Source organism: Homalodisca vitripennis, chromosome 8 (genome assembly GCF_021130785.1).
Source record: "Homalodisca vitripennis isolate AUS2020 chromosome 8, UT_GWSS_2.1, whole genome shotgun sequence".
NCBI classification, from domain to species: domain Eukaryota; kingdom Metazoa; phylum Arthropoda; class Insecta; order Hemiptera; family Cicadellidae; genus Homalodisca; species Homalodisca vitripennis.
Window position 1 is genome coordinate 20656030 of NC_060214.1, and position 25898 is coordinate 20681927.

The window sequence follows — 25898 nt, forward strand, 5'->3', positions numbered from 1 at the left end:
CTTACTAAATCAAATGCTTTTTTGAAATCAATAAAAACACCTGTTATTTTATTATTTTGATTAATACTACTATAAATGCTATCAGTTACTTTTATTAGTGCGTCCTCCGTGGATTTTCCTTTTATGAAACCAAATTGGTTGTTACTTAATAATGAATTTTTGCTTATGTAATTAATTAATCTGATTCTCATGGCTTTTTCAATTATTTTAGAAAATACTGATAACAGGCTTATGGGTCTTAGATTATTTACATTGTGAACATTTTCCTTTTTTAATAATGGCACAACTATACTAAGCTTTAATTTGTTTGGAAATACTCCTGTGGTAAAGCTCAAGTTGATAATATAGGAGAGTAATGGAGCAATTTCATCTGCAATACGTTTGACTAAAACTATATTGAAGCTATCATATCCCGAGGATTTTTTATTCTTTAAACTGCTAATTATATTTCTTACTTCATTTGTTGTTACTGGGCTTAAAAATAAAGAGTTCAAACTGGATTGGGGATACTTATATTGTGTACGTGGAACGATATTGTTTGTGCCTATTTGTGATTGTATGTTTACAAAATGTTTATTAGCCTCTTCAGCAATCATTTCCGGATTTACAAGAATTGTACCGTCTTCAAGTATTAGCTTGTCCACGGTTTTTACCACCCGGCCTCCAGTTAAGTTGTTTATTATTTTCCATTGTTGTGAAGCGTCTCCATTACAATTGGAGAGTTTATTAGAATAATATTCATTTTTTGTTAAATCAATTTTGTTTTTTAAATCTTTACAAAATGTACTATAGTAAGTTAAAAAATGTGTATCGTATGGCCTTTTTTTTGATATTTTATACAACTTTCTTCTTCTTTTTTCTATGTTTTTTAACAAATTGTTAGTTATCCAAGGACTTCTAGTTCTAGCTTTATCTATCTTTTCACATTTACTTTGAGACTTTGTATTATTGTTAACAATATTGCTTAGTGTTTCGTGAAACTTATCGTAACATTCATTAACATTATTCATTGTGTAAAACTCATCCCAATTAACATTTTTTAACTGAAGGCTAATACTATCATAGTCAACTACTGTTTTTGTTTGCAAGCTGAGATTTTTATTTGTTTTCAATAAGCTAACCTCTTTTTGTTCCATGATTAGTCCTATAATGTAGTGATCTGTGATATTTATATCAAAAGTTGCATATTTAAATGTGTTTATATTTCTGTGTTTTATAAAAATGTGGTCAATACAAGACTGTGTTGTTTGCGTAATTCTAGTCGGGGTGTTAATTATAGATGCAAAACCGTTATTATTCATTAAACTTAAATAGTGTTGTGTGTGTGTGGATGATAAGTCTAACAAGTTAATGTTAATATCTCCAATAATAATAGCGTTTTTGTTTATATTTGACAATATGACTTCTAGTTCCGTGTTAAAAGTATTTTCTGAGAATTCATGTAACCTATACATACATAATAAATTGAAGTATATTTTGTTAAGTTTTATTTCAAGTAAAAGTACGTCAGCCGTTTGCATATTTACGTTGTAAATTTGTGTAACATTAATATTATTTTTTACAAAACAGACAACGCCTCCAGCCCTGTAATTGTCATTGCAGTGATAAAACATGTCGTAGCCCTCAATTGTGTATAAACTAGTTTCATTACTACTGATCCATACTTCACTTAATACTATAAAATCAATTTTATTTTCTAATTGGCATAATTCTAATAAGAAGTTGTTAAAATTTTTTCTCATGCTTCTAATGTTGGCATATATGAAAAATAAGTTATCTTCATTACTGTGAGACGAAAAGAAATCGCATTTTAGAGAATTAAAAATTTGTGTGTTTTCAGTACTCATAAGGGGAGCCAAAAATATAGGATAAAACTAAACTTTTTCCAGTAAATTTATATGGTACTATTTAAAAGATAATAATCTTAGACTACATTTAAAGAAAGCTTCTGTCCTTTGTTGTGGCTTCACTTTACAACTTACTTGAGATTGTCAATGTCACTGTAGCTGTGGATTCTCGTGCATCTTTCTCCGTCAGTTTTCCTTGCGAAAAATTTTCCATCCCGACACCACGCATACTTGTAGCCAATGTCTTTGCACTTCTTCTTCAGGTTGGATAGGATGAGCTTGTTCTCTGGAGAAAGATGCTCGTTCACGTAGATCTTGTTGGCAGGGTAGGCCAACATATTCGGAGTCAATCGGTCACGGTTCTGCAGAGAGCAACAGGCGAGGCGCCTGCAGGTCGGTGAAGTAACTCGACTAACCTTTACTTGTACGGACCGAACCATTTAGCATGAAGCGAGGCGAGGGGAGTTTGATACGGCCCCCCTCCCGCTGATTTCGGTCTGTACTGTACCACTCGTTTATTCCTAATGAAATGAAGTCCAATTTTCTATTGCTCATTAACAATACAATACTGGATGGAACATTGCCATAATCATATATGTATAACATTTATAAAAACTATATTACATATAATATTATTTATTATTATATATATGCCGTTTCAAGTCCTAAAAAAATCACTTAACATGTTTATTGAAAAATACAATTTATAACTTACATCGTTAGAGACAAGTCTCCCAAGAATTCCTACACGGCGTAACGTAATCTGTTCATAAGATAATTATTCTTCCTTTTTTTAAATGTTGAAAGGGTTTTACTAGTTTTTTATATAGTCTGGTGGAGCATTAAAATATTTTCGCCCAAGATATGTGGTTATTTTCTTAAAGAATTCATAGCAATTCTTTGGAACCATAGGACAATTTTTGAATCGTGTGGGATAGGAATGTATAGGTACTGGAAAGGATGACAATTTTTTAAAAGTAAACACACACATCGAATATATGAACAAGGATGGAAGGGTAAGAAAATGTTCGCGAGGGAATAATTCTCAGCAACTCTTCCGGCTCCAGAGACCATAAATCACACCCCACAGCTATTTCTGCAGTCTAAAAACCCGGTTGAAAGAGGATGACAATGAAGTTTCCCAGAAGAGAATACCATATGATACCAGTGGAAAAGTTAACCATAAACAATTCGCAACTCTTTACGGGCACAAACTCTAGAAGAATTTGTAAGAAGGACATCAGGGACGTTCTTCGGAACATAGCGGCCAACGCAGCGGCGTACGGAGGCCCGGACGACTGCAGGAGACGCCCGACCACCCACCTGGACCTACGAGCCCGACGAGGGACGTAATTAACTTATCCCCTTAAATGTGAATTTGTATAACTACTGTGCCTAAATTGCCAATGTTTTTAGTTATGTGTCAAAGCTTCTTCTACAGTCAGTGGACCAAGGGGGGGGGTGCTGCACGGCCACGAAAGGACGCGGCAACAGAGTGGTTCGGTGGTTAAAAACCACACAACCGGGACGCTAGTACCTTTTAAAGATTCCCTCTGCAAAAAAACCCTCGTAAAAATTACATGCCACTCTACGTTTGTTCCTCACCGACGAGTGGCACTATCAATGCAATAAACGTTATCGGAGAAGAAAAAATAAAAAATTTCACCTAATAAGATTGAATATGATTATTTGTTCAGGTCTTACTTGGTTTCGCGGCTATTGTTTGTGGCGGTGAGGTAGTTGTCCTCGTCTCGTTCAAGCAGACGTAGCGATAGTCCGGGCAGCAGTCGTCGTTGTAGGCGCGGTTGCAGAACTGATCACAGTAACACAGAGTTCCGAGGATCGGGACGGAGCAGGAGTCTTCTCGGGAGGTGCAGCAGGGAATCCTGCGAAGGCCGCAGTAGCTGCCCGGGATGTCCGAAAGGTCGGAGAGGCCAGCAACCCCCAGAGCCAGCAGCGTTACTGCTAGAATCACCACCTGGACAGAGTAGAAGGGAAAGGGTTAGAATACTGAAACAGTTATAAATAAGCCGCTCGCAAAGAAACCTGCGCAGAGCAAATATCTGAGCAACCACGCGCAGGAGGGGCCCCCTCCAGTGGTGGGGAGTGGGACAAGTATATCCTCGTGTATGTTTTATCACCTAGTGGATCGTGTCTCGCTCGCCCAAATTTATTTACACGGCAGCTACTTTCATATTCTGAAGTACATTGTATTTTTGTGTGTAGGGCTATACAAGCGTTAATCTTAAATAAACACACTAATGTAATGAAATGAAATGAAATTAAAAATGTCTTTATTGGAGGCGAAGTTAGGACTATAAAGTCCTCTCTACCACTTAACCTCTAATGTAGCGAGGGAGCTTGCGTTTTGGGGTGAGTTTAGACGCTAAATGGCAGTGGTCAGGGGATAGAGCGAGCGGGCGAGTGCCGGGCAATGATGGGGATACTGGGAGAGGGCGGCATCACAGCGGTGGAGGGGTAATTACCCCACCCTGCGTGAGCTAAAATCGCCCAGTCTCTTTTTGTAAGCGGTTTACTACTAACAGACGAGGTGTTTTGTTAAAATGAGATAAGTAGATTTGAACATGGAATTCTCAAGACGTGATCCTTGGTCAATGACGTGTCCAGGAACTTAATTTGGAGGAGGCTAGGGCTTGACATGTATCATATTTAATAGGAAGGAGAAGATTAAAATTAACTCTTGTTTAAATAATTTGTATTAAAGGTACAGTCTTGGGATTTAATTAAACTAAGCTTTCTTTACCATAAATTTTATGTTCTCGCCAGTCCATATCTATGCTTGCTATATTGGTGTGAATAACTAATAGAATATTTACTTTTATCGACCTTTAATGGGCATCGCCCCTCTCTGGGAATACCATAAAATCGTAAACACTAGATTTAAATTAACGTAACTTTTATTGGGTGCGCTAACATTTTTATAATAGATCTAAAGGAAGTTTTTGACCAATTTAATCCGGTCATCTAAATGTTCCAGAATGCATGCTTCTTGATAGCTTCTTTGACAGTGTTCAGGAGTTGTTTTCCCGTTGAAAATATTTAAAAATAAAGGAAGATACTTGGAAATGAAGTTTTTTTTATTAGTACGTGCTTGTTTTGTATATTTCTATGAAGTCTACTTAAAACTTTAGATGCACGAAATCTACTTCTTAATTTAATTCAAAAATTGTTAAATGTATACCCTCGACGTAAAAACGTAGCCAGAAAAAATGGAGGGTGGGTCAAGACGAAATTGGGGGCCTTTCCTGGAAACATTAAAACGTTGTAACTTTCAAATCTAAGAAGCACAATAGGAAATACACACAATTGAAAGTTTTTACATCTTTGAATAGGTTGTATTCCATTAACTTTCATAATTTTATAGACACTGCTTTAGTAGGCTGTGTAGAATTAATAATTGAAATTTATTAGACTTATGTAGTAACGTAATTACTAAAATATGCTTTTATTATCTGGAAAATACAATAAATTGTATACAAATCCACGTTCAGAATTGATATGTAAAAGAATGTTTATAAAAATAAAATTCTTCTTGATATATGAACCTATTGCTTGCTCTGGATAGACTGTTATATTCCCATAGAGGACAGAAAGTAAGGCAAGTGCAGTCAACCGCTCATTCCCTATTTTGTCCCTTAAAAAGTTCTTGACCCGTTTCTTTGTTGAGAACGATCTTTCAGCAATAGATGCCAGGATTACTGAATTATTTAAATTATAATAATAGTTTGCTAAAAAGTAATTTAAAAAGTTGGAAGTTTGAGGAGAATCCGGACCCCTTGGTCCACCCCGTTTGCTACGGAGGATTGAGTTCTTTTTCTCTTCTTAAGTACTTTTTCCTAAGTAAGCCATTATTTATGACGATTATAATAGCAAAATACTAAATTTAAACACTAACGATTAATACCAATAAAAGCTTAATTTAAATCGTAGATGTGTTACAAGTTCAGTATCTCTGAATCTACAGTATATTTCACTCTAGAATTTACACCTGAATTCGGAACTATCTATAAATCTTACCTTAGCAGATGATTTTGCGTTCACTGTATTATTAAGGGTGTTCACTTTGAAAATTCAAGTACTTAGAAATTGAAATTTTGGTTTGTTCTTCCTCAAATAACTGTGGACTTGGAAAATTCGGATAGATTGGATGTGGGCTGAAATCTAGTATTAAAAGTAATACATTCAACTTTGACATCCTTGGTTTGCATGTTTTTCCGCCTCATAAATAAAATCATATTTCCAGCCTTCATGTAATAACACACTGTCAATGAAGGTGAACTATAAATAAAGTGAATCGGGGTTGGCTCGTGCAGCTAGCAGTATTGTCCCCTAAGTGACTTTTTAATTGTAGGAAGGAAGGTTCATTAGATACTACGATCTGGATAATGAAGAATTCTTCAAGACCAATGGCCAAAGCTGTCCAGACAAGTATAGTACATACTACTATACAGCAATGGTCTTAAATTGTAAACAAGCTGCAAACCTATAATTGGCTGAATTTTGGAAAACCGAAATTCTATCATCCTTTAAAAATGATACCATCATGTGTTATATTGTAAACGCATGCAGCCTAGTTATTCACGAAATGTCTCGAGAATGACTTTATCTGTAGCTTTTAAAGTTTGTGTAGAAATTAATTTCTACATAGAATGCGTTTTATGATTATGCATAACCGTTCATGGGATGTAGCCCAGAATACTTGATGCCTATCACTGAAAGGCTGACATTTTCTTTATCCGCTGGGGGATGTAAAAATGTATGGTTGTCAACCTGTCTTGTCTGTCCGCTGGGTATATTAAAAATTAGATGAGCTACACAGTTGCAATTTTGGATGCAACTTCAGAAAAGTTTGAAGCTAAATCCATCTTCTTGGTTCTACTTTTTAATTTACCATAAAAACGGAATTCTCTGCCTTTTTTATGACGCCATCAATGGTGAATATACTAGTACAAAGGAATACCAAAGGACCTGACAGAACTATTGACTATTGGACTATTGACTTCTCCAGACTAAAACGTCCATGCTCTTTGACCATATTTGATCCCAAAATCAATGGACTTCTTCCTTCGTCTAAAGACCACGTAACTAGTTTCACGTTTCAAAAAACTTATTGTAAAGAGCTATCCCACATATGGACAATTGGACAGACGGTCGGTTAGACCAACAACGAGATAGTTGTAAGAAGGATCTGTTGTGCTATCATCATTAAATTTCATCCACACACTTAGCCAGTACTTGCCAATAGCACCTTTAGGGTTAACATCAAAAGTATAAAGGATACCACGATGATCCTAAAGAATTACTTCCTACTCTGGTTTTTGAACTCGAGATAAAACAAAAGGAGAACTTCGACGATTTAACAGAAGGTGAGCTAATAGTTAGAGTGTGTGCTACGGTTGTATTGTTGGAACAGGAGTTATGTTACAGCCTCTTCCGTCTGCTGGGTAAGGAGTGCTGATGTCACAATGCTTGCCTCAGCACTCAGCACACGCAGATAGCTGCTGATAGCGCATTGCTCGTCCGGCTCAAACTTGTCATTTCTTAAGCCTCGTAATGAGAGGATTTGCAATGTTCCCAGACAACTAAATGCTCCCACATGGTTTTTCGTAAAGGTTCTAAAATTTGCTGATCACTTTAATTACACCCAGTCCAAAAAACTCATAATAAAACAAGGAAAATGAAAAATACAATGCAAAATAGAATTCAACGATTACAATGCAAAACTTGTATACAACAAAATTAATTTACGATTGGACTTCTTGAGGTTTTGAAGGCTTTTTCCTCTCATGGTATTTGATCTTAAAGAGACATTCAATGCAAAATAACACGGAGTTTGCAAAAGCTTTTAGTATAAGTAACCACAGAGCTTTACTGCTCGTGGTACATAGAGAATGCGTGTCTGGTCATTTATGGTACTCCCCAAGGTTCATTGTTAGAGAGGACTTGTTCCTCTTAAACTTATATGGTGAAATAAGACCTTCTTGGTTGATAGTAACTAAAGAAAGCTATGGCGATAAAACTTATTTCAACCTTCCTGATTTTCGAAAAGGATTTTTAGATCAGTATATTGCATTTATTTCTGATTCGGAATTGTTAAAATATATTTGAAAGAAAAATTAAAAATCTGAATGAATCGCTGAATAATTCTACGTGGTGCCACGTTCGTATGAGAATGTTTGTCGCATTAAGAATCTTAGACTTTGATGTTTCCGGGCCTACCTTATCCACAAGGGCACATAAAAACATGAAAGAAATAGATTGACTGGGTCTACAAACAAGGGAGATGTTTGGTCGCATTAAGAACCTTAGACTTTGATGTATCCGGGCCTACCTTATCAACAAGGACACATAACAAACATGAAAGAAATAGATTGACAGGGTCTACAAACAAGGGAGATATTTGGTCGCATTAAGAACCTTAGGCTTTGATGTATCCGGGCCTACCTTATCAACAAGGACACATAACAAACATGAAAGAAATAGATTGAATGGGTCTACAAACAAGGGAGATATTTGGTGAAATTAAGCTCACGAAAACAATGGCAAAATTCTAATATTTTATTATTTTATATTTCGTTAAAGCTAGAATAAAAAAGGAAGAAGTCTCGTTTTAAAAATGGGATTAATATGCGTGTAAATACGGGATATCAGTTTTTTATTGTTAGTTCGGAAATCTAAAATCTTTTCTTCTACATTTTTGAAATATTACAAAAATGTACACTTGAAAAAACAAATAAATACATTTGAATATGGATTAAATATATATTAACAGTATAACATCTCCCATGATTGTAAGAGCAAAAATAAAGGAGTAAAGATTTATTACAGGGTGACATTCAAATCGCTTTACTACAGCCAGCACTCAAGAGCATGAAGACTGAATTTCAAATCATGATTTTGAAATCCTTCTAGTATTTATATACAAGCCTTCTACGCCATTCGGTTGCTATCAAACGCAGTAGGTTTTAATACTCTAAAACAAGTCTATTTTGCCTATCTTCAGTCCCACATCACATATGGAGTCATTTTTGGGGGCAATTCCAGCGAGTCAATCAAGGTCTTCCGGGTACAAAAGAGGATCATCCAACTTCTGACAGGGGCCTCCTATAATGATCTTGTAAACGTAATTTTCAATCTCTTAACATCTTACTTCTGCCTTCATTGTATATTTTCCGGTAACAAACCAAAACCTTGACAAGTTCATGTTCAGGAACTCTATACTCACGAACCCTTTACAATGAATATATCATTTCTGCAACATCCTATCCATAGAACTATATTTAACAACATTCCCCGTACTACTCCTGTATCACTCTGTACACTCACCTGCCATTCAACTCGAAAGAAGAGCAATCGCATAAAAAGTTCAAAAAACGTCTATTGCAATATCTTTTCAATTAATGTTTCTATAGTGTTTCAGAATAGATGGCTTAGCCAGATCGCAGTTAGTTCCTAATAAGCTATAACTGTTAAGGACTATGTATGTCCTTCCTTCTTAATAACTTAGATTGTTTTACCTTTTGTACTTGTGCATGTACAAGGCGTGCCTGATGATGTAAATAAATATTTCTGAATCTCAACTCCACAAATTGGTAGTAGGCTAATTTCAAACCCTTTTCTATTCCCTTGTAGGAAATATCCACCACTGATAGATCTATACTAGGGAAGGTGCGAATACGCATAATGCAGATAACAAGCCGGAAGTACAGGTAGGTTTAACCTGGTTCCCGCCTCCGCTACCTCTCACACCCGCGCTCGCGCGCGCCCGTAGCGTAGGTGACACAAAGTTGACTATAAATCACGCTCACATTGTCAACGTACTCAGGAGTGTCGCAACTGGAATGGCGCGCATGTTTGTGCCAGGTAAACACCGCGTATGTGTGCCACTCGTGTAGTAATCGCTAGCTACAACATGTATCTGCTGCTGGAGCAGACCCGTGTAGTAATCGCTAGCTACAACATGTGTCTGCTGCTGGAGCAGACCTGCTGAAGATGTGATGGACGAGTTTTATTGGCTGAGCGGTAGCGAAGCCTATTTTTCGAGGGACTGGAAAAATGTTATATATGTCATTCTTATAATATTTCAAAGACTAACTGGCATAGACTTGGAATTTTCCATGACAGTGATTACTTCGTCCTCCCCCACCAGACGAAAAGGTTAGATTCCAATCCTCGAAACGTTGTGTTATACCTTTTTATAACGAGGGTAAATGTCCAAAATCCTGTTATCCTTACACGAAATGGTTCACCTTTTGTAACATATAACGATGGTAAATGTCCAAAATCCTGTTATCCTTACACGAAATGGTTCACCTTTTGTAACATATAACGATGGTAAATGTCCAAAATCCTGTTATCCTTACACGAAATGGTTCACCTTTTGTAACATATAACGATGGTAAATGTCCAAAATCCTGTTATCCTTACACGAAATGGTTCACCTTTTGTAACATATAACGATGGTAAATGTCCAAAATCCTGTTATCCTTACACGAAATGGTTCACCTTTTGTAACATATAACGATGGTGAATGTCCAAAATCCTGTTATCCTTACACGAAATGGTTCACCTTTTGTAACATAAAACGATGGTAAATGGCCAAAATCCTGTTATCCTTACACGAAATGGTTCACCTTTTGTAACATATAACGATGGTGAATGTCCAAAATCCTGTTATCCTTACACGAAATGGTTCACATTTTGTAACATAAAACGATGGTAAATGGCCAAAATCCTGTTATCCTTACACGAAATGGTTCACCTTTTGTAACATATAACGATGGTAAATGGCCAAAATCCGTTTATCCATACACGAAATGGTTCCCACAATCCAAATAAGTTTCCGATAATTTAAAAATAAGAGATTCTTTGAGGGTCTTAGAATTAATAAAACGAACTCAGACCGATCGTAAGGTCCATCTTTTTAGTAGTAGAAACATAACGTTTCGAGGATTGGAATCTATCCTCTTTGTCAGGTGGGGGTATTGATCCTCGAAACATTACGTTTTACCTTTTGTAACATAGCGATTTCAAATGTCCGAAATACTGTTATCCTTAACCGAGTAGTTTTCCCCAAAGTGAACCGGGTTTGGCTCATGCAGCTAGCAGTAGTGTCCCCTAAGTGATTTTCCTTTATTATAGGAACTGTTCATTTGACAATACGGTCTGGATAACGGCGAATTGTTAAGGTCAATAGCCATACTTGTTCCCAATACAACACTGGTCATACCTCGCAAACAACCTGAACACCAATAATTGGCTGAGCGTTAGCGGAGCTTAGGAGCTTATAAAATTTCATATCTGCATGCCTGTCTCTCTCACGATATCTCAACAAGAACCGAAATGTTACTCGATGCTCCATTGCTATATAAGCAACATCGAGTGGATTGATGTTGCATATTCCACAGGATGTTGCTGAGCATTAGCTAACATTTTTATCATTTCTTTTGGGTAATTGTGATGGCTACGAGAAACTCCCAGCATAAATAAATTTGTAAACCTACTGTGTGCAATAGTATTGCATTTTAACATGTGAAATGCAGGCTAAGTATTCGCAAGAAATCTTGAGAAACATTTCAATGACATGTATGTTTCAATACATGAGTAACATTGCATGAAACTACATTTCTACACATACAAGAATAAGTTCAGTTAAGGTGCGTCTCTATCAATGGGATTTGGCTGAGCGTTATTGAAGCCTATCACAAATTAGGATGGCACTATCATTTCCCGTTCATCTTTCAGGGGGAAAAGAATTTTTTTTTGGCATGGTTAGTTGTCAGTCCGCAAGACATCGCAAGAATGCAATATGAGCTATATACTAAACATTTTGCATGCAACTCATCTGCAACTCGATTTGTTTGAGCTCACTTCTTGGTACTTGCTGACACTTATTCAACCCAACGGCAAATACCAATTTAATAGAAAAACAGAGGTTAAACTTGTTTAAACTAATTTTCAAGGAACTCACCAATCGGGATATTCAATAATGTTATGGTGAGTTAATGTAGAAATGCTATAAGAATCGATCAATAATAAACATGATAACAATACAAATTTACAACAACGAAATAATAATTATAAATATAAGAATTTAATTAAATAATACAAATGAAATAATACAAATAATACATCATCTGAGTTAATAAATTGAACTGCAAGAATGTTTTGTGTAATTTTCAAAATAATAATGGAAGAATATAGTCAATATAATTATACGAGTACATATTAACTATATAGGACAAGAACACAACACTTGTTAGAATTAACAATAATTAATCTATGCTTCTAATGCTTTGAGCACTGGAATGTATGCTCACAACGTTGTCTCTCTGAACACCGATCCACGAACACTAAGGTCGCGATCACCCACTACAAACGATAAGACTTTACAGCTCAACTAACCGAACGCACCTATCTAAGGGCTTAGAGTTGGAGGGAATGCCGTGAACGAATGGAGTAGTATGAAGCTAAAAGGAAAAACCAAGATACAAACAGACAGAATTACTTGTTGCTGTTTTGATACACAGCATAAAATCAAGTACCAAACTAAAATAAAATATTTATGAAATATTCAGGTATCTTGCACTCGTATTTTACACATTAACAAAATTAACAGATTACCACTCACGGTAATGGACGTCAAGGAATCATTGAGAAATGTTAATGTAGGCTAAGTATTGGCTTATATAACATTTAATTGAATAACTTCAAACATTAAGATGTGATTGAGTTACTTGTGTAAAAACAGAGAACCCAATGACCTTGAGGTGGTACAGTTTTTGCTTCTTTAAGCCTAAATACACGTTTCCATTTTGGCCATCACATTAGCGACTAAATGATTACAGAAAAATGAAATCTAAAAATCAACGCTCCACAAGTCAGAGTAGTGTTTACCACCAAGAAACTGTATTTTTAAAATTGTGGGAAAAGTAATTTTGTTTGTCCTGACTATTTGTATTCGGCGAATAATATATTCTTTTCAAGATCTATTGTCTTTTCTTATTCACGAAAAGTGGGGTTTCATGTTTACAACATATTACAAAGGAAACGTCGATTAAAAATTCGTAAAACCGTAGAAGAATCCGAACCCTTTCTATTTCGAACCTGAAAGTTCGAAATTAAAAAAGTTCTGTGTCTATTTTCAACGCGTGAACTAGGAATGCAAAATACACAACCATGTCTCAGGTTGTTGGTGAGCGAGTGCAGACCTATTTTGACCTGCTCTCTCTGTAGTTCAGTTTTAATAATTAGTGTTGCGTTTTGGTTTTTATTAAGTGCTTGGTTTACGTGACACACAACGTGGTGGTCGTGATTCCTGACTTGTGCACAACGATCTGGTATGATTTGTTTATTGTATTCACCCAAGGAAGACTTCAGATGCAGACCTCGAAACGTCGTGTTGCTGATTGCATTTCCGGTGTTTGTCAGGATTGCAGCCTGTTTATTTACTAACTCGACCATCTACTTACAGAAGTATATGGCGAGAGTGATCCTTCGCTCGTAATGATCTCAGTGGGGCATTCGGCCCACGTCAAACGGCTCTAAGAATAGGGTGAATGGGTGATAAACGTTTTATAGCCTATTCCACGGCAGTTCCGGCCTATTTCTGCTCGGCAATTTGCAGACTCGAGTACTGTGGATGAAAGTGGCCACCAGGGCGGATCCGTGGCAGGAACGCGTAGCCAAAGGGCAAAGTCTGCCAAAAGGTGCACTATTTGTGGCCGTGACTTTGACCCACTCGCTTGTGGCTTCTGAAACTAATTAACACGGCCGCGCCAACTGTATTGTTGTCGGTTGATGACTTCATTGTCGAACAAGGCTTGTACAACGCAACTGCATCGTCCAAGTCGCTCAGTTAGGTCCTGTCGGGCGAGTTGCGTCATCCGGTAACCCTGGACTCTTGGACGTGCCAACGGTCTTAACTAATAATGACACAGGGGCACACCGGGGAACGGGATCTGTCCCCTCCCCCCAAATTGATCGTATTCGACGTTATCAAATATTCAAAATTTATAATCATTTTAATTTACGAACTACACGGCAAATACATACAATAATTCAATTTCGTTCAAACCGCTTAATTTTTTACTTTAACCATCACGCAGAAACTTCTAAAGTGGGGTTAGTTATAATTATTTTTAGGGAGACTTTGATAAGCGGCCTAAAGTAGTTATTCGGTTGTTATTATCGAACTGTTCGATATATTATCCATAGAATATGTCATTACAGTTTTTAATAACATACATTTAACAATGAAATTACAATATATCAAATCTAACTATGGCCTAGTCCTACACATTAGAAATTCGTTACAGTATTTATAGATTACGCAGATAGCACTGCGCTCATGTGAAGACAGTAACCAAACCCACATTTATAGGAATTTATCACATAATTTCCTCATATTTATTTATCGCCATTTTCAAATGCTCAACAGATTATTTACTTCTTGCTGTTTATTGTTTACATGACAAATGACTGTAACTAATAAGAAGAAATCATTTGTTTTTGTTAATTAAATATTGCAATCTCGAATTTTTATTAGGATAAAAATAATCAAACCGTTCGGTATTAACAATCGAATAACGAGTGTATGCCACTCATTCAAGTCTATCCTTATTTTATGTGGCTTGTGCCTGTGTCCAGGACATAAATATTCCGGTTAAGTTCGTTCGTCTGCTCGGTGCGCGATTTCGTTTTCATAAGCAGTCATTCTGACTTTAAAGAAATTCACAACGTCATTTATGGATCTAGAGAAAAAATAAAAACCAAATTATGGAACGCTTAAAAATGTTCTACACTTTTTGATAAAATAATGTCATTTATCTCAAATAGTTTTCGAAATAATGAGTAAATAAATACAAATCGCATGATAATAAATCAATATTTCTGTTGTTACAAAATAAGCTTATTCTTCTTCTAGCAGAGCCGGAAGGACAATTTAATAGAGCAATCTTCTCTACCAAATAAATCAATCGGAAGATGCGTCAGTTTTGATAGAGACGGAAATATGAGAATGTTGAAAAGTTTCAACATGATATCGTCGAAAAGCATATGAAACGCTAACATTTTTAAGGTCGTATATTTAGCTTGAGTAACACAGGACTCGTAAAATAATGTCAGATCAGCGTCAGCCAAAGATATTAAGATGAACTATTTGGCTGAAAATATTTACTTTCGGTCTATTTTATCTCGTTTGTATAAGTTTTGTGTAGGAGTTTGACAAGCAAAATAGAATAAGACTTATGAACACCACTTTCAACACGGCCTTATTTTTATCTCCTCCAAAACTAGCACAGCTAACGCTCTGCATTTTTCTTAGAGAAAATTCCTCAAATAGATATTACAAAATGCTAGGTTGTCTGTTTATACAGAAAGAATTGGTTCATGCCCCCAGAGTATTATTACGGAGTCATATTTTTAAAATTAGGTTTGAAAAAGAGTAATTACTGGATATAAGAGGGGCGGAATTTTTAAAAACGAGATAATCGTCAGCTCCCCAATCGGCGAACTGATAACTACATCGCCCAGTCCAATAGTATCGTCACAACTGTCGTTTAAAGTACATCAAGTGAAAATCGTTTTCCGGGTGATTGAGTAGCGTGTTGTGATTACGTGTCTGGTTAAACTTCAGAAATTTGCTATTGAGTCTTGAATGGTGTTTGGTGTATCCAGGAGTACTCTGTCGCGGGTGCGTGTTTTTGAATAGCACAAAGGGTTTCGTGAAGACACCGAGAAGAGGTGAAAGATTACGACCATACCAGTCGCGCTTGCACTTCAAGTACCGACGAAAACATCTAAAGAGTTAACCAAATCTTGATAAAAGATCGTAGTTTGCCCATCCGAACTGTAAGTCAACATCGACTGTGAAAAACAACTGGAGGATTATTCACCAAGACGATGCACCAGCCCTTAGCGCCTTAACAGTTCAGTAGTGTTTAGCTGATAAGAAAACCCCAGTGTTGAAACATCTAGTCTTCTGATTTAGCACCATATGACTTTTGGCTAAGATCAAAAGTCGACTGAAGGGGATTGATTTTCAAATCGTTGATGAGATGAAACAGAATGCTGCACAGGTTTTGTAGGCGTGCTCAAGAGATGACTTTGAGCATTCCTTGAACCAGTGGAAAATAGAAATGCAGCGGTGTGTTGAGAGGAGATAAAAATACGTCGAAGGGCATAAATAGGAGACGTAAAACTTTCAACCGATTTCACTTTTTACAAAAAGTCTCGATTTTAAATATCTGTGCCTCGTATACTTGATCTGACTACCTATTCGGAATTATTCATAATCATGGATTTCATACGTAAAGTAAAATCATTTGGAAATGAAATTGCACATCATTTTAATGTGTTAGTGTATAGAAGATGCTATTTCCTCTTGTAATACATTACATGACGCAGAGTTGCAATCAAAGGCAATTGATTGTAAACTGTAATTGGTTGTAGATTGTAATTGATTGTAAATTGTAATTGGTTGTAAATTGTAATTGGTTGTAAATTGTAATTGGTTGTAAATAATGCGGTCAATGATATACCGGCAAAGCTTTGTTATAAATATCAAAAAGATAAATCTGTTTTAAATATTGCTTACTATAGCAACATATCTCGGTAGTTTTGTTCACACGGGCAGTGGAGTCAAACGTCTCAACTGACAATTAACTATCGACCTGAAAATTGACCTCGGCTCTCGGCATTCTTGCGATAACTGCATCGGAATTCCTGTATTGAGTTTTGTCGGCGAATTATATCACGTTAGACTTGATGGTTTGTATGGTGCAAATATTCGTTCTTTATGTCACAGTATGTAAACCCAGTTCATTTGATTTGTCTTTGTATCAATGCATCTTACCTAAATCAAAGACAAAAGAATGGTTTGGAAGAAAAAGAAGTTGGAAGGATAACAGTATTGCGGCATACTATATAAAAAAATATAACACTACGTTTCGAGGAATGAAATCCACCCTCTTCCTCAGGTGTCAAAAACTATAAGAGAAAGTTAAGAATACACTAAAAAAATAAGAGAGTGAGGGTACCAGCAAAATTTCGACCAATCTCTAATTTCTACTATTACAATTAAATTCGCCCAATTCACATAGGTGGCTTATATCCCATGCATCTCCTCCCGGTGTTACCTTTCTAGAGAGAAAAGTTGAAAGAAGCTTGAAGAAGAGAGAGATGAACTCAATGATTCATCATCCAAAGTTCGGGACATGCAAAGCCAACAACGTGACACCTCCCGATTTCAGTGCCAAAACTATACAGTTAGCTTTTTCTGCAGGCCATATCGATCAAAACCTGCAGATCTAGTCAAAGTTGATCAAGAATCTGATTTTAACCCAATCCTGCTGTGTAGCCTACACTTTCAAAATGCATGCATATACCATGCATTTTCCAACATTGCTTCATGCACAGCAAATCTTGGTACTGAACATAAAATTCTGTATTGTATTACGTATTCCTATTGTCAACCATTCTCCAACCTCGGCATTCACTTATACAGCAATCGCATAGGTTATGAGAAAATACAGATCCAAAATACAAAATTTTGTGTTGCCTTTGAAGTTGAATTGGGGTGACTGTGCAAATTAAGATATGTATGTCTAGTTTTTCACCAAGTTCATCACTCGTATACTTGGTGTTACGTATTTGACGTTGTTGTAGAATTTTATATATTCCACTTTTATTCTCGCTCACATTTGTAATATCTAGATTTGTTTTGATATCATGTTGTAACGAACTCATACGCTATATAAATACATTGCCTTGCATATATTTTGCTTCTGATTAAGTATATTATTTCATAGAAACCCACAATGAAAAGTAAGGGTTTCCAAGACTCTTGATGGGAAAGAGATCAAGATCAACTGAAACGGAAACGTTTAAATTTACTTTTCAATACTTTGTGTTCATGCCAAATTGATCTTCAACCGCCTGGAACGGTGGTTTATCTCTCGCCAAGAAACGCGTTGAAATACAGGCTGGCTGTTAGTGAAGCAATCATAATGCCAATATGACAGTATCAAAATTTTTTAATGACCGAACCCGATGATAGACACGAGTTCTATTCAAGTGTGGCAAAGGCAACTTCTCCCCATTAATTTTGCCGTGATGTTTGTTGGAGATAGCTATGGAGGTCATTGGAGAGACGACAAATTGAATTTAGAATTGAGTGATGACTGACTGAGGGCACGGTTGTGCAAGTTCGGGAGGGCAACAGATGATTGACGTGCTTGACTGATATGGGAGTTCTATTGGGTTTTTGAGGTTATCTCAAAGTTAATGTACATTCTGGTGACAAATGACAAAGTCGTAATCAGATGCTTCTAATGGACAGTTAGGAAGGTGATTTCATTCCGAAGCTTTTTTGAGGTTAAGATTATTTTGGACGTAAAAACAGTGTTGATAATATCGGTTCTGAAGGAAACAGGACTTTTCCGGACAAAAAAGGCATGATTTTGCTATTGGCTCTGGTCAGTCGTAGGTGGTTGGTCGACGAATGCAGACGTATTGTGACCTGTATTCTGTAGTTCAGTTTTATTAACTAGTCTTGTGTTTAGTTTTTAATTAAGTGCATGTTTTAGAGCTAATGAAGTTGATACACAACACGGTGGTTGTGATTCCTGCCTTACGCGTGTCACAACGCTCTGGTATGATTTGTTTATTTTAACCCAGTTTGTAATTATGTATTAGATTAGATATTTACCTGAAGAAGAGATCAGATTGCAAGTCTCGAAACGTAGTGTTACTGATTTTTCTTTGTATCACGAACTATGACAAATGTCCGGAAAAATCCTGTTTCCTTCACAATCCTTCCGTCGTCAAAAACATAATTGAAACGGAGTATCGGTTCTGGTTTTTTAACTGTAGTGCAAACAATAGCAGTTTCGGAAATATTTTAAAATTAAAGTAAAATATTTTTTAGAATTTAAAAATATGATGTTTTGTAAAATCGTCTAAAGTATTTTTTGGACGATCCCAAAAGAAAACAGCATTAACTTATTTAATCCCAGTGGTGAAATCACCCTAAGAGATTACGACAAAATAAAATCACAAAAGAGATAAGATAAAAGAACTGTTTCATAGAACAGAGGACCTCGCGCGTGACCTAAATCTTGTTTGAACTCGGCATTCCAACAGAGTCAATTAAACCAACACCAACAACTGGTTTAATTGTTGTGGGTGCCAACGACTCGTCCGCGACGCGTCGGCCCAACGACGCAGCCGCTCCATACATAACAATCTTCGCGACAGCTGAGCGTGCTAATGCGGTTAAAACGTATGATTTACAATCAGCTGTTCACCGCCTCGACGCTATGATATCATGTGATTGTTTTAGCTTCAGGACTGTGTTTGTCGACACAGTGGTCTGTGGTGCTAATAGGTTAGTTTATGACCCCTGTTGAAACGGTTTATGGACCGACCACTGGTCCTGGAATTATTTCCTGTCAGGTTTTATTTTTATTTCCTCAAGAGTAGCTCTTGTTTAACAGTTACGCACTAAGTTACGCGTCCGCAACGGATATACTCCAGGAAGTGTTTTATAGAGTGCATTTGGAATTATAAATTATAGAATGACGTAGGTTTCATGACTTTCTAAAAAACATTGGTGAGTGAATATTGGAAAATACATACAATGGGCGTGTAAAACTATTGACTGAAATGCATTACAAAACGTCCATATACAAGGTAGGAGTGCAACACAACACATGTTGCATAACATGCTTCGTAGAAGTTGCATGCCAAATTTAAAGTCTATTACTCATTTCATTTGGCTACACTGTGTCACATGTTAAAATAGCATATGATTCTTCTGATTTTGTTCACTCATCTAAATTAGTCTGGGATTTTCTTGTTGAAACCATAGTTATCCATAACATGAATGTTAACATTTCCTCTAATGCTCGACTTGTATAATCATCAAATTCATTGGTGCTTTTATAGGTAAAGGTCAGTTTAATTTAGAGATATCGTGTGGACAGACTACATACATGTACATCCCATACATATAAATATCAGATTCTCGAGTAAAACTACAAATAAGAATCTTTTTAGCCACCTTTTCCATTTATTTTTCCTCTGAGGGTACAGGTTTGCCATTTTGTAATTGGAAATTTATAAAATGAATGCAATAAACTCTAAAAAACGTAGTATAAATTAAGAGTTTTCGTTTCAATGTTACATAAAAATGTACTCTATTTAATGTAACGTTTCTCATCCATTCTGTACAGACATACCACTTTTCTCGCCCCTCGTGCAATAGCCTTCGCTAACGCTCAGCCAATGATTCATACATTTTGATGAAATACAGGTTTTACGAAATGAAATAAACTGTTTTAGAAATAATACGAAATCAAATTTTGGATCAGTATATTTAAAAGTGAGTTTCTATAGGAATATTCTTAAATAAAATATTTCAATGAATAAAATGTAACGTTTTCAAGGCACTTTCACAGCAATTGATACACTGTTGAGAGTTTAATGTATAACCTTCTGATAAGCGACTGATAAGGTGTTATCAAACCAATACTCTGTCAATCAATATGTTATCCCCAGCTTAGCTACATACCATGAGGAAATTATTGAATCTCTTCCACAACTATCTAACGTAAATTCTATACAAATACACGCAATGGTACAATTATTTACCTTGTTCTATAAATTTTCTATTTATAAATGTCAAATATTCAGTCCGTTATTAATTTAAGCAATACAATCTCCGGCCTACACCCCATAGGTCTTTAAAGTCGAGAAAAATCACATCTTGGTCTCTAAGGTTGTGTAATATTAATTGAATTATCCTATCAAATGTAATTAACTGTTCTGAGTAAATATTATTATTTTAAATATGTTTACACTTATAATTAGCACGAATACCCATTAATGTTTTCGACGTTGTAGATTTTAGCGATTAGGAAAGTACTCATCTACAGTACACAATGTCCTAAAACATAAGATTGTCAGAATTTAACTCTGAAGTCTCCCTTTTAAGCAGTCCACAAGAAGTATGCTAGATGAAATTTCACAGAGCTGTTCTTTTGAACAAATGTACCATCTCCAGCTCTAAATGTTCTAAAATAAAAAAAAAAAAAACTTTCACTATATATATATTTAAAGACTGGTATAAAACTCATCGTAATTCACTTTTGACAGAAGTAGGCTTCCCTGATTTGTGATATAGTTTCTTGATCGGGAAGCAAGGCAAAATCACGAATGAAACAAAACAAAGATCAGAGTAAATTGCAATGGCCATAAATATAAACTTTTGACGTAATTTCCTGATTGTGCCAACAAGGCAAACTCAACATTGGCGTCGGAAATCTAATACACTCAAAACTAGAAATACTCATATAGGTGCAAAAGTGCATGCGAAACCGCGGGTAACTGCTAGCTATACATATATTTGGGGGGAGGGGTAAATCATTTCTTTAATTTCTAATGTGAGATGGTCAGATATATGTAGACCGCGAAATTGTTATATAACACTTCATTGGTATGATCTTTCTGTTCGAGGAATTGAATGTGAGTGGTTTCTAAGTATGCGGCGCGTACGTACACGTTCTGACACGTCGCACGCATCATAATCTCTAAATCATGGAAATGTGCTGGAGCGTCCTACATAGGAGCGGTGTTTATTTTAAAACTTCCTGCGCAATAACTTATACTGTTCAAATGAACTGGCGACGTTATCTCATCATTTCGTCATCATCGTAGTTTTTCCTGATCATTTAGATGTGGCAAATCTGATGAATGACACATACGATGTAAAATACCTTTACCCTAGCTCTACTTCATACCGCTGAAAATGCTCCATTACTACCTTGGGAACATTAGTAGTTTGATGTTTTCTTTTATGAAAAATTCCTTTAAAAAATATTAATGTTAAAAAAGTTTCGAGTTTTTCAAAACACTTGAATCAAATCAAAAAACATACACATGTGCAAAATCATTAATTAGTTTTTACTGTATAATATCAGAAATACGAATATATTATTAAGTAAGAGTATATGTTACAAATAACGCTATCTAAATATTAACCACTAGCATAAAAAAATGCTAGTAAAAGTGAACGTTAATCACACATTACATGATGGTTAGAAGTTCTGTTCAACAGCTAGTCCACGGAATAAAAAGGAAGTTTTATGAAGTACTGCTTTAAATCCAGTTTACAAATTCCTCAGTTGAAGATGTTTTCAAACTTAGCATTGAAAGGATTGTATGACTTGGACGTTTTTAAGACGTTGCTGGTGGTGATACGGAATGATGAGTGTATCTCTGCTTCTGGTGGAATTAAATTTAAGGAAAGATTGCAGGTTTTTAAAAAATGTAAACATCGAGAGAGAAAATAGAAACAGTGAAGGCAAGTGAAAAGGTTTTCATGGGTGAACGCTGCCCAAAAAACTCTCCCAACAGAGTGAACTAAGGGTGTTCCCCAACTAGATCCAGTATTACCTCTTAAAGTTCCAGCATTGCCAGCTAGGTCACGTACATTCAAGGCTGGAATGGTTCCATAAACCCTTCAAACAAAGCCAACTCACTCGGAGCGTTGGTTCTGACATTTACGATCCTTGAGCGATGATCTAGAACCTGTAAAAGCCTAGACCATACGTGCCAGTCCGAGTAGGCCAAGACAGATCTGTTTGTCCCAGGTCATGTATGGTGGGAGGGTGGATAGGCCAACTAACCCTCGGCTGATTCTGTAGGGGAGGTCGGACTATTGTCGTCGGTGACGTGTGACGTATGAATAGAACAAGGTACAAAACGACCCTTGCAGTACATCGAGGGTGAGTTCACCGTTCCGGTCCCACTGATTTGTCTGATAAATTGGAGAGATTTTGGGATATCATTCATGCCCTTTTGACAGAAAAAGGGATATCGTCAATGCCCTTTTGACAGGAAACCGAGAAGCTTTGTTGAAATGATCTGGACAGCCAGATGGTACAGGCCTGACATAGACTAGCCTGCAGAAACTGTGTGGGCCTTGGTGACGTGGTTAAAAGCTAGAGATTTTTAACTGGACTACCAGTTGCACCACTTTTTAGACCACGAACTCTAATAATTTTGATGGACTTGAACTTTACATACTGTTGATGATTGCCAATTTCTGTATTTTTTACAACCAAACTTTTACAGAGGAGCATCTTTACAAAATGGAGAAAATTGGAACTAGTATGAATAAAACACTACGCTAAATGCATAATGCGTAATGTAACACGTGTGTTTAATATATTATTAAGTTTCAAAAAAAATTGGAAACTTCTTATATTTATTAGTTGAATACTAATAAAATTAAAATTGGGCAAAAGTATACCTTACGTATCACTTTCAACGGCTGAAGCCTCCACTCGAGAAGTTGAAAAAACTTTATTTCTCTCTATCTGTCCGCACGATAGCTCTAAGACGAACTGACCAACAGTAGAAAATGTATTACAAACTGTATTTTAATATGAGCAACATTGAGTTAGTGAAAAGTCAATTTTATCAATTAGTGACAAGGTTTGATTTTAGCCCACTCTTACGTTGCAGTACCCTCCTTAGCTCACCCAAACTTGTATTATCAAACCTAACTTATGAATGTGTTATGTGGCAAGTTATCTCGATAAAAATTTAATCTTTAAACTTCATTTCTACATAGACAAAAAATAGTTCTACGTTGGTGCATTTCTAACCGTGGAATGTGGCTCGACATAGACAAGAATAAGTTCTATGATGGTACACGTCTAACCGTGGAATGTGGCTCGACATAGACAAGAATAAGTTCTATGATGGTACACGTCTAACCGTGGAATGTGGCTCGACATAGACAAGAATAAGTTCTATAATAGTACACGTCTAATCGTGAAATTTTGCAGTGTTATTGAATACTGTCATTTAAGAGGCTGACAAAATTTATCTTTTGTCTGCCGCGGAATGAAAAAATTTCAAGAATGAAAGGAGCCATAGATTTGAAATTTGTAAAGGATCCTCGACGAATACTGTTCGCGAATTGTGGTGTAACGATCTCTTGCCATACCGAATAATTACTCCTGATTGGGAGTCCTTTATTCAGAATTAAAGTATTCTCCTTGTCATCTGTCACGATGGATTATCAAGTGAAGAAGCAAACATATTTTTACTTTAATAAGATTTAGAACAACAACTTTTATGATTGGTAGAACAATTTCTAAACTCAATGTATCTAAGATATATTACGTTTGTTGGACTTATTCTATACACTTCTTCTCGCCATACCTCTGAAGATTGGCATTTTGTAAAAAAGATCGATAACAATCACCTGACTTTTGAAGAAGTGAAAGCACTGACCGAAGACGAAACAGCTGGATTTGTTAGTGAGGTTATTTTCAAATCCTTCAACACGTAATTTTGAGCCAGCGACGACCACCGAGCGCCAATTTCTGAAAGGCCCTTCAACTCAGGTCCATTGTGTAGAGAAACGCTGCCAACGCAAGAAGTTGTAAACAGTCTCGGTCGCGGTACATATTTACCGCAGACATTCCGAACTGCTGTACGATTATCGCTATTGTTGGGCCCGCTTTGAGCTATTCCGGGAAGTGCGATTATCTGTGTCACGTGTACACCGCGGTGCTCTACCGGTCACGGAACTTATCTGCAAAACACTCGGTTTATCTTGGTTTATCCACGCTATATTTAAGATTTGTTATTTCAACGCTGAAGAGCCTTATAATTTCTGGTAAACTCCCAAAATTCGAAAGAAAGCTCCTGAATAAATCAACTTAGCTAAGACAATATTGTAAAACAATTAGTAGCGCAGTGACTGAGTTGCAAGAAGATATTAAAATCTTCCTTTATCAAAGAAATTGCAATCAGAATTGAAGACAAAATTGTTGAAAATCAAGCTCAAGTAGCAGACGAATTCAATAAGTACTTCTCTTCCGTTGCTACAGTGAACTCGGCGTTCACTGAACCTCGGTTCAGCGAGGGAGATGCTGTTGAACCAGTTGCATCCATGGCTTTGGCTCCTGTGTGTGAGGGGGAGGTAGCACGTGTGATACAAGGGCTGAACTCAAAGAAAACGTGTGATGCCAGCGGGATGTCAGTGTGGCTTCTCAAACGTTGCTTCAGGCACATAGTGAGACCACTCACAAAACTGATAAACTTTTCTTTGGAAAAGGGAACTTTTCCGTCTCTCCTGAAGACGGCCAAAGTCATCCCGATCTTCAAAAAGGACGATCCTTGCCTTGCAAGCAACTATCGCCTAATCTCAATTCTGCCTGTGTTTAGCAAAATTTTTGAAAAGATTTTTTATGAAAGACTTGCAAGCTTTTTAGAAAACAACAAAATTCTGAATCCAGAACAATTTGGATTTAGGAAAAACAGATCTACAGTGGATGCTGTGAACAACCTCTTGGACAATGTTGTCGATGGAATGGAAGGACGAGAACATGTGCTTAGCATATTCCTCGACCTATCCAAAGCTTTTGACTGTGTGCATCATGAGACACTGTTGCACCAGTTGGAGAAATGCGGCGTGCGGGGTCTCTCGCACTTGTGGCTCGCTTCTTACCTCAATGATCGAGACCAGTGCGTGGAGATCTCGAATGTTGTTTCAAACAAAATTAAAATGACCCACGGTGTCCCTCAGGGCTCCTCCTTGGGCCTCTCTTGTTTCTAGTTTACGTCTGTAGATTGAAATCAGTGATCCAGCATGGAACGCTGGTTCAGTATGCTGACGACACTACTCTCTGTCTCAAAAACAAATCAACCCAAGATCTGGAAATCAATTCTTTCATAGAATTGAATGCATGCATTCAGTATTTTGCTGAAATAAACCTGAAAACAAATCATTCAAAAACAAATGTCATACATTTTAGCCTTCGACAAAATGATCACACAGCGCACCCTGCTGTGTTTGTGGATGATGTTCGTTTAGAGGAAACTGATTCCACAAAGTTTTTGGGAATGTTCCTAGATAGTGGACTGACCTGGGCTGATCATGTGGACAATGTATGTGCTAGAGTAGCCTCAGGCATATATGCCTTGCGGCGTTTAGCAAAGTTTTGTTCCCTC

At 36.6% G+C, this 25898-nt stretch overlaps 1 protein-coding gene across 1 annotated transcript in view; it reads right to left on the minus strand.

Moving 5' to 3' along the window:
• The window catches only part of LOC124367409 (tubulointerstitial nephritis antigen-like), a 132157-nt gene that overhangs the window by 76350 nt on the left and 29909 nt on the right, over positions 1–25898 (minus strand). The window contains exon 2 of the mRNA XM_046824205.1: positions 3552–3825. Coding sequence (XP_046680161.1) covers positions 3552–3825 — 274 coding nt within the window. The remainder of the gene's footprint in view (positions 1–3551; positions 3826–25898) is intronic.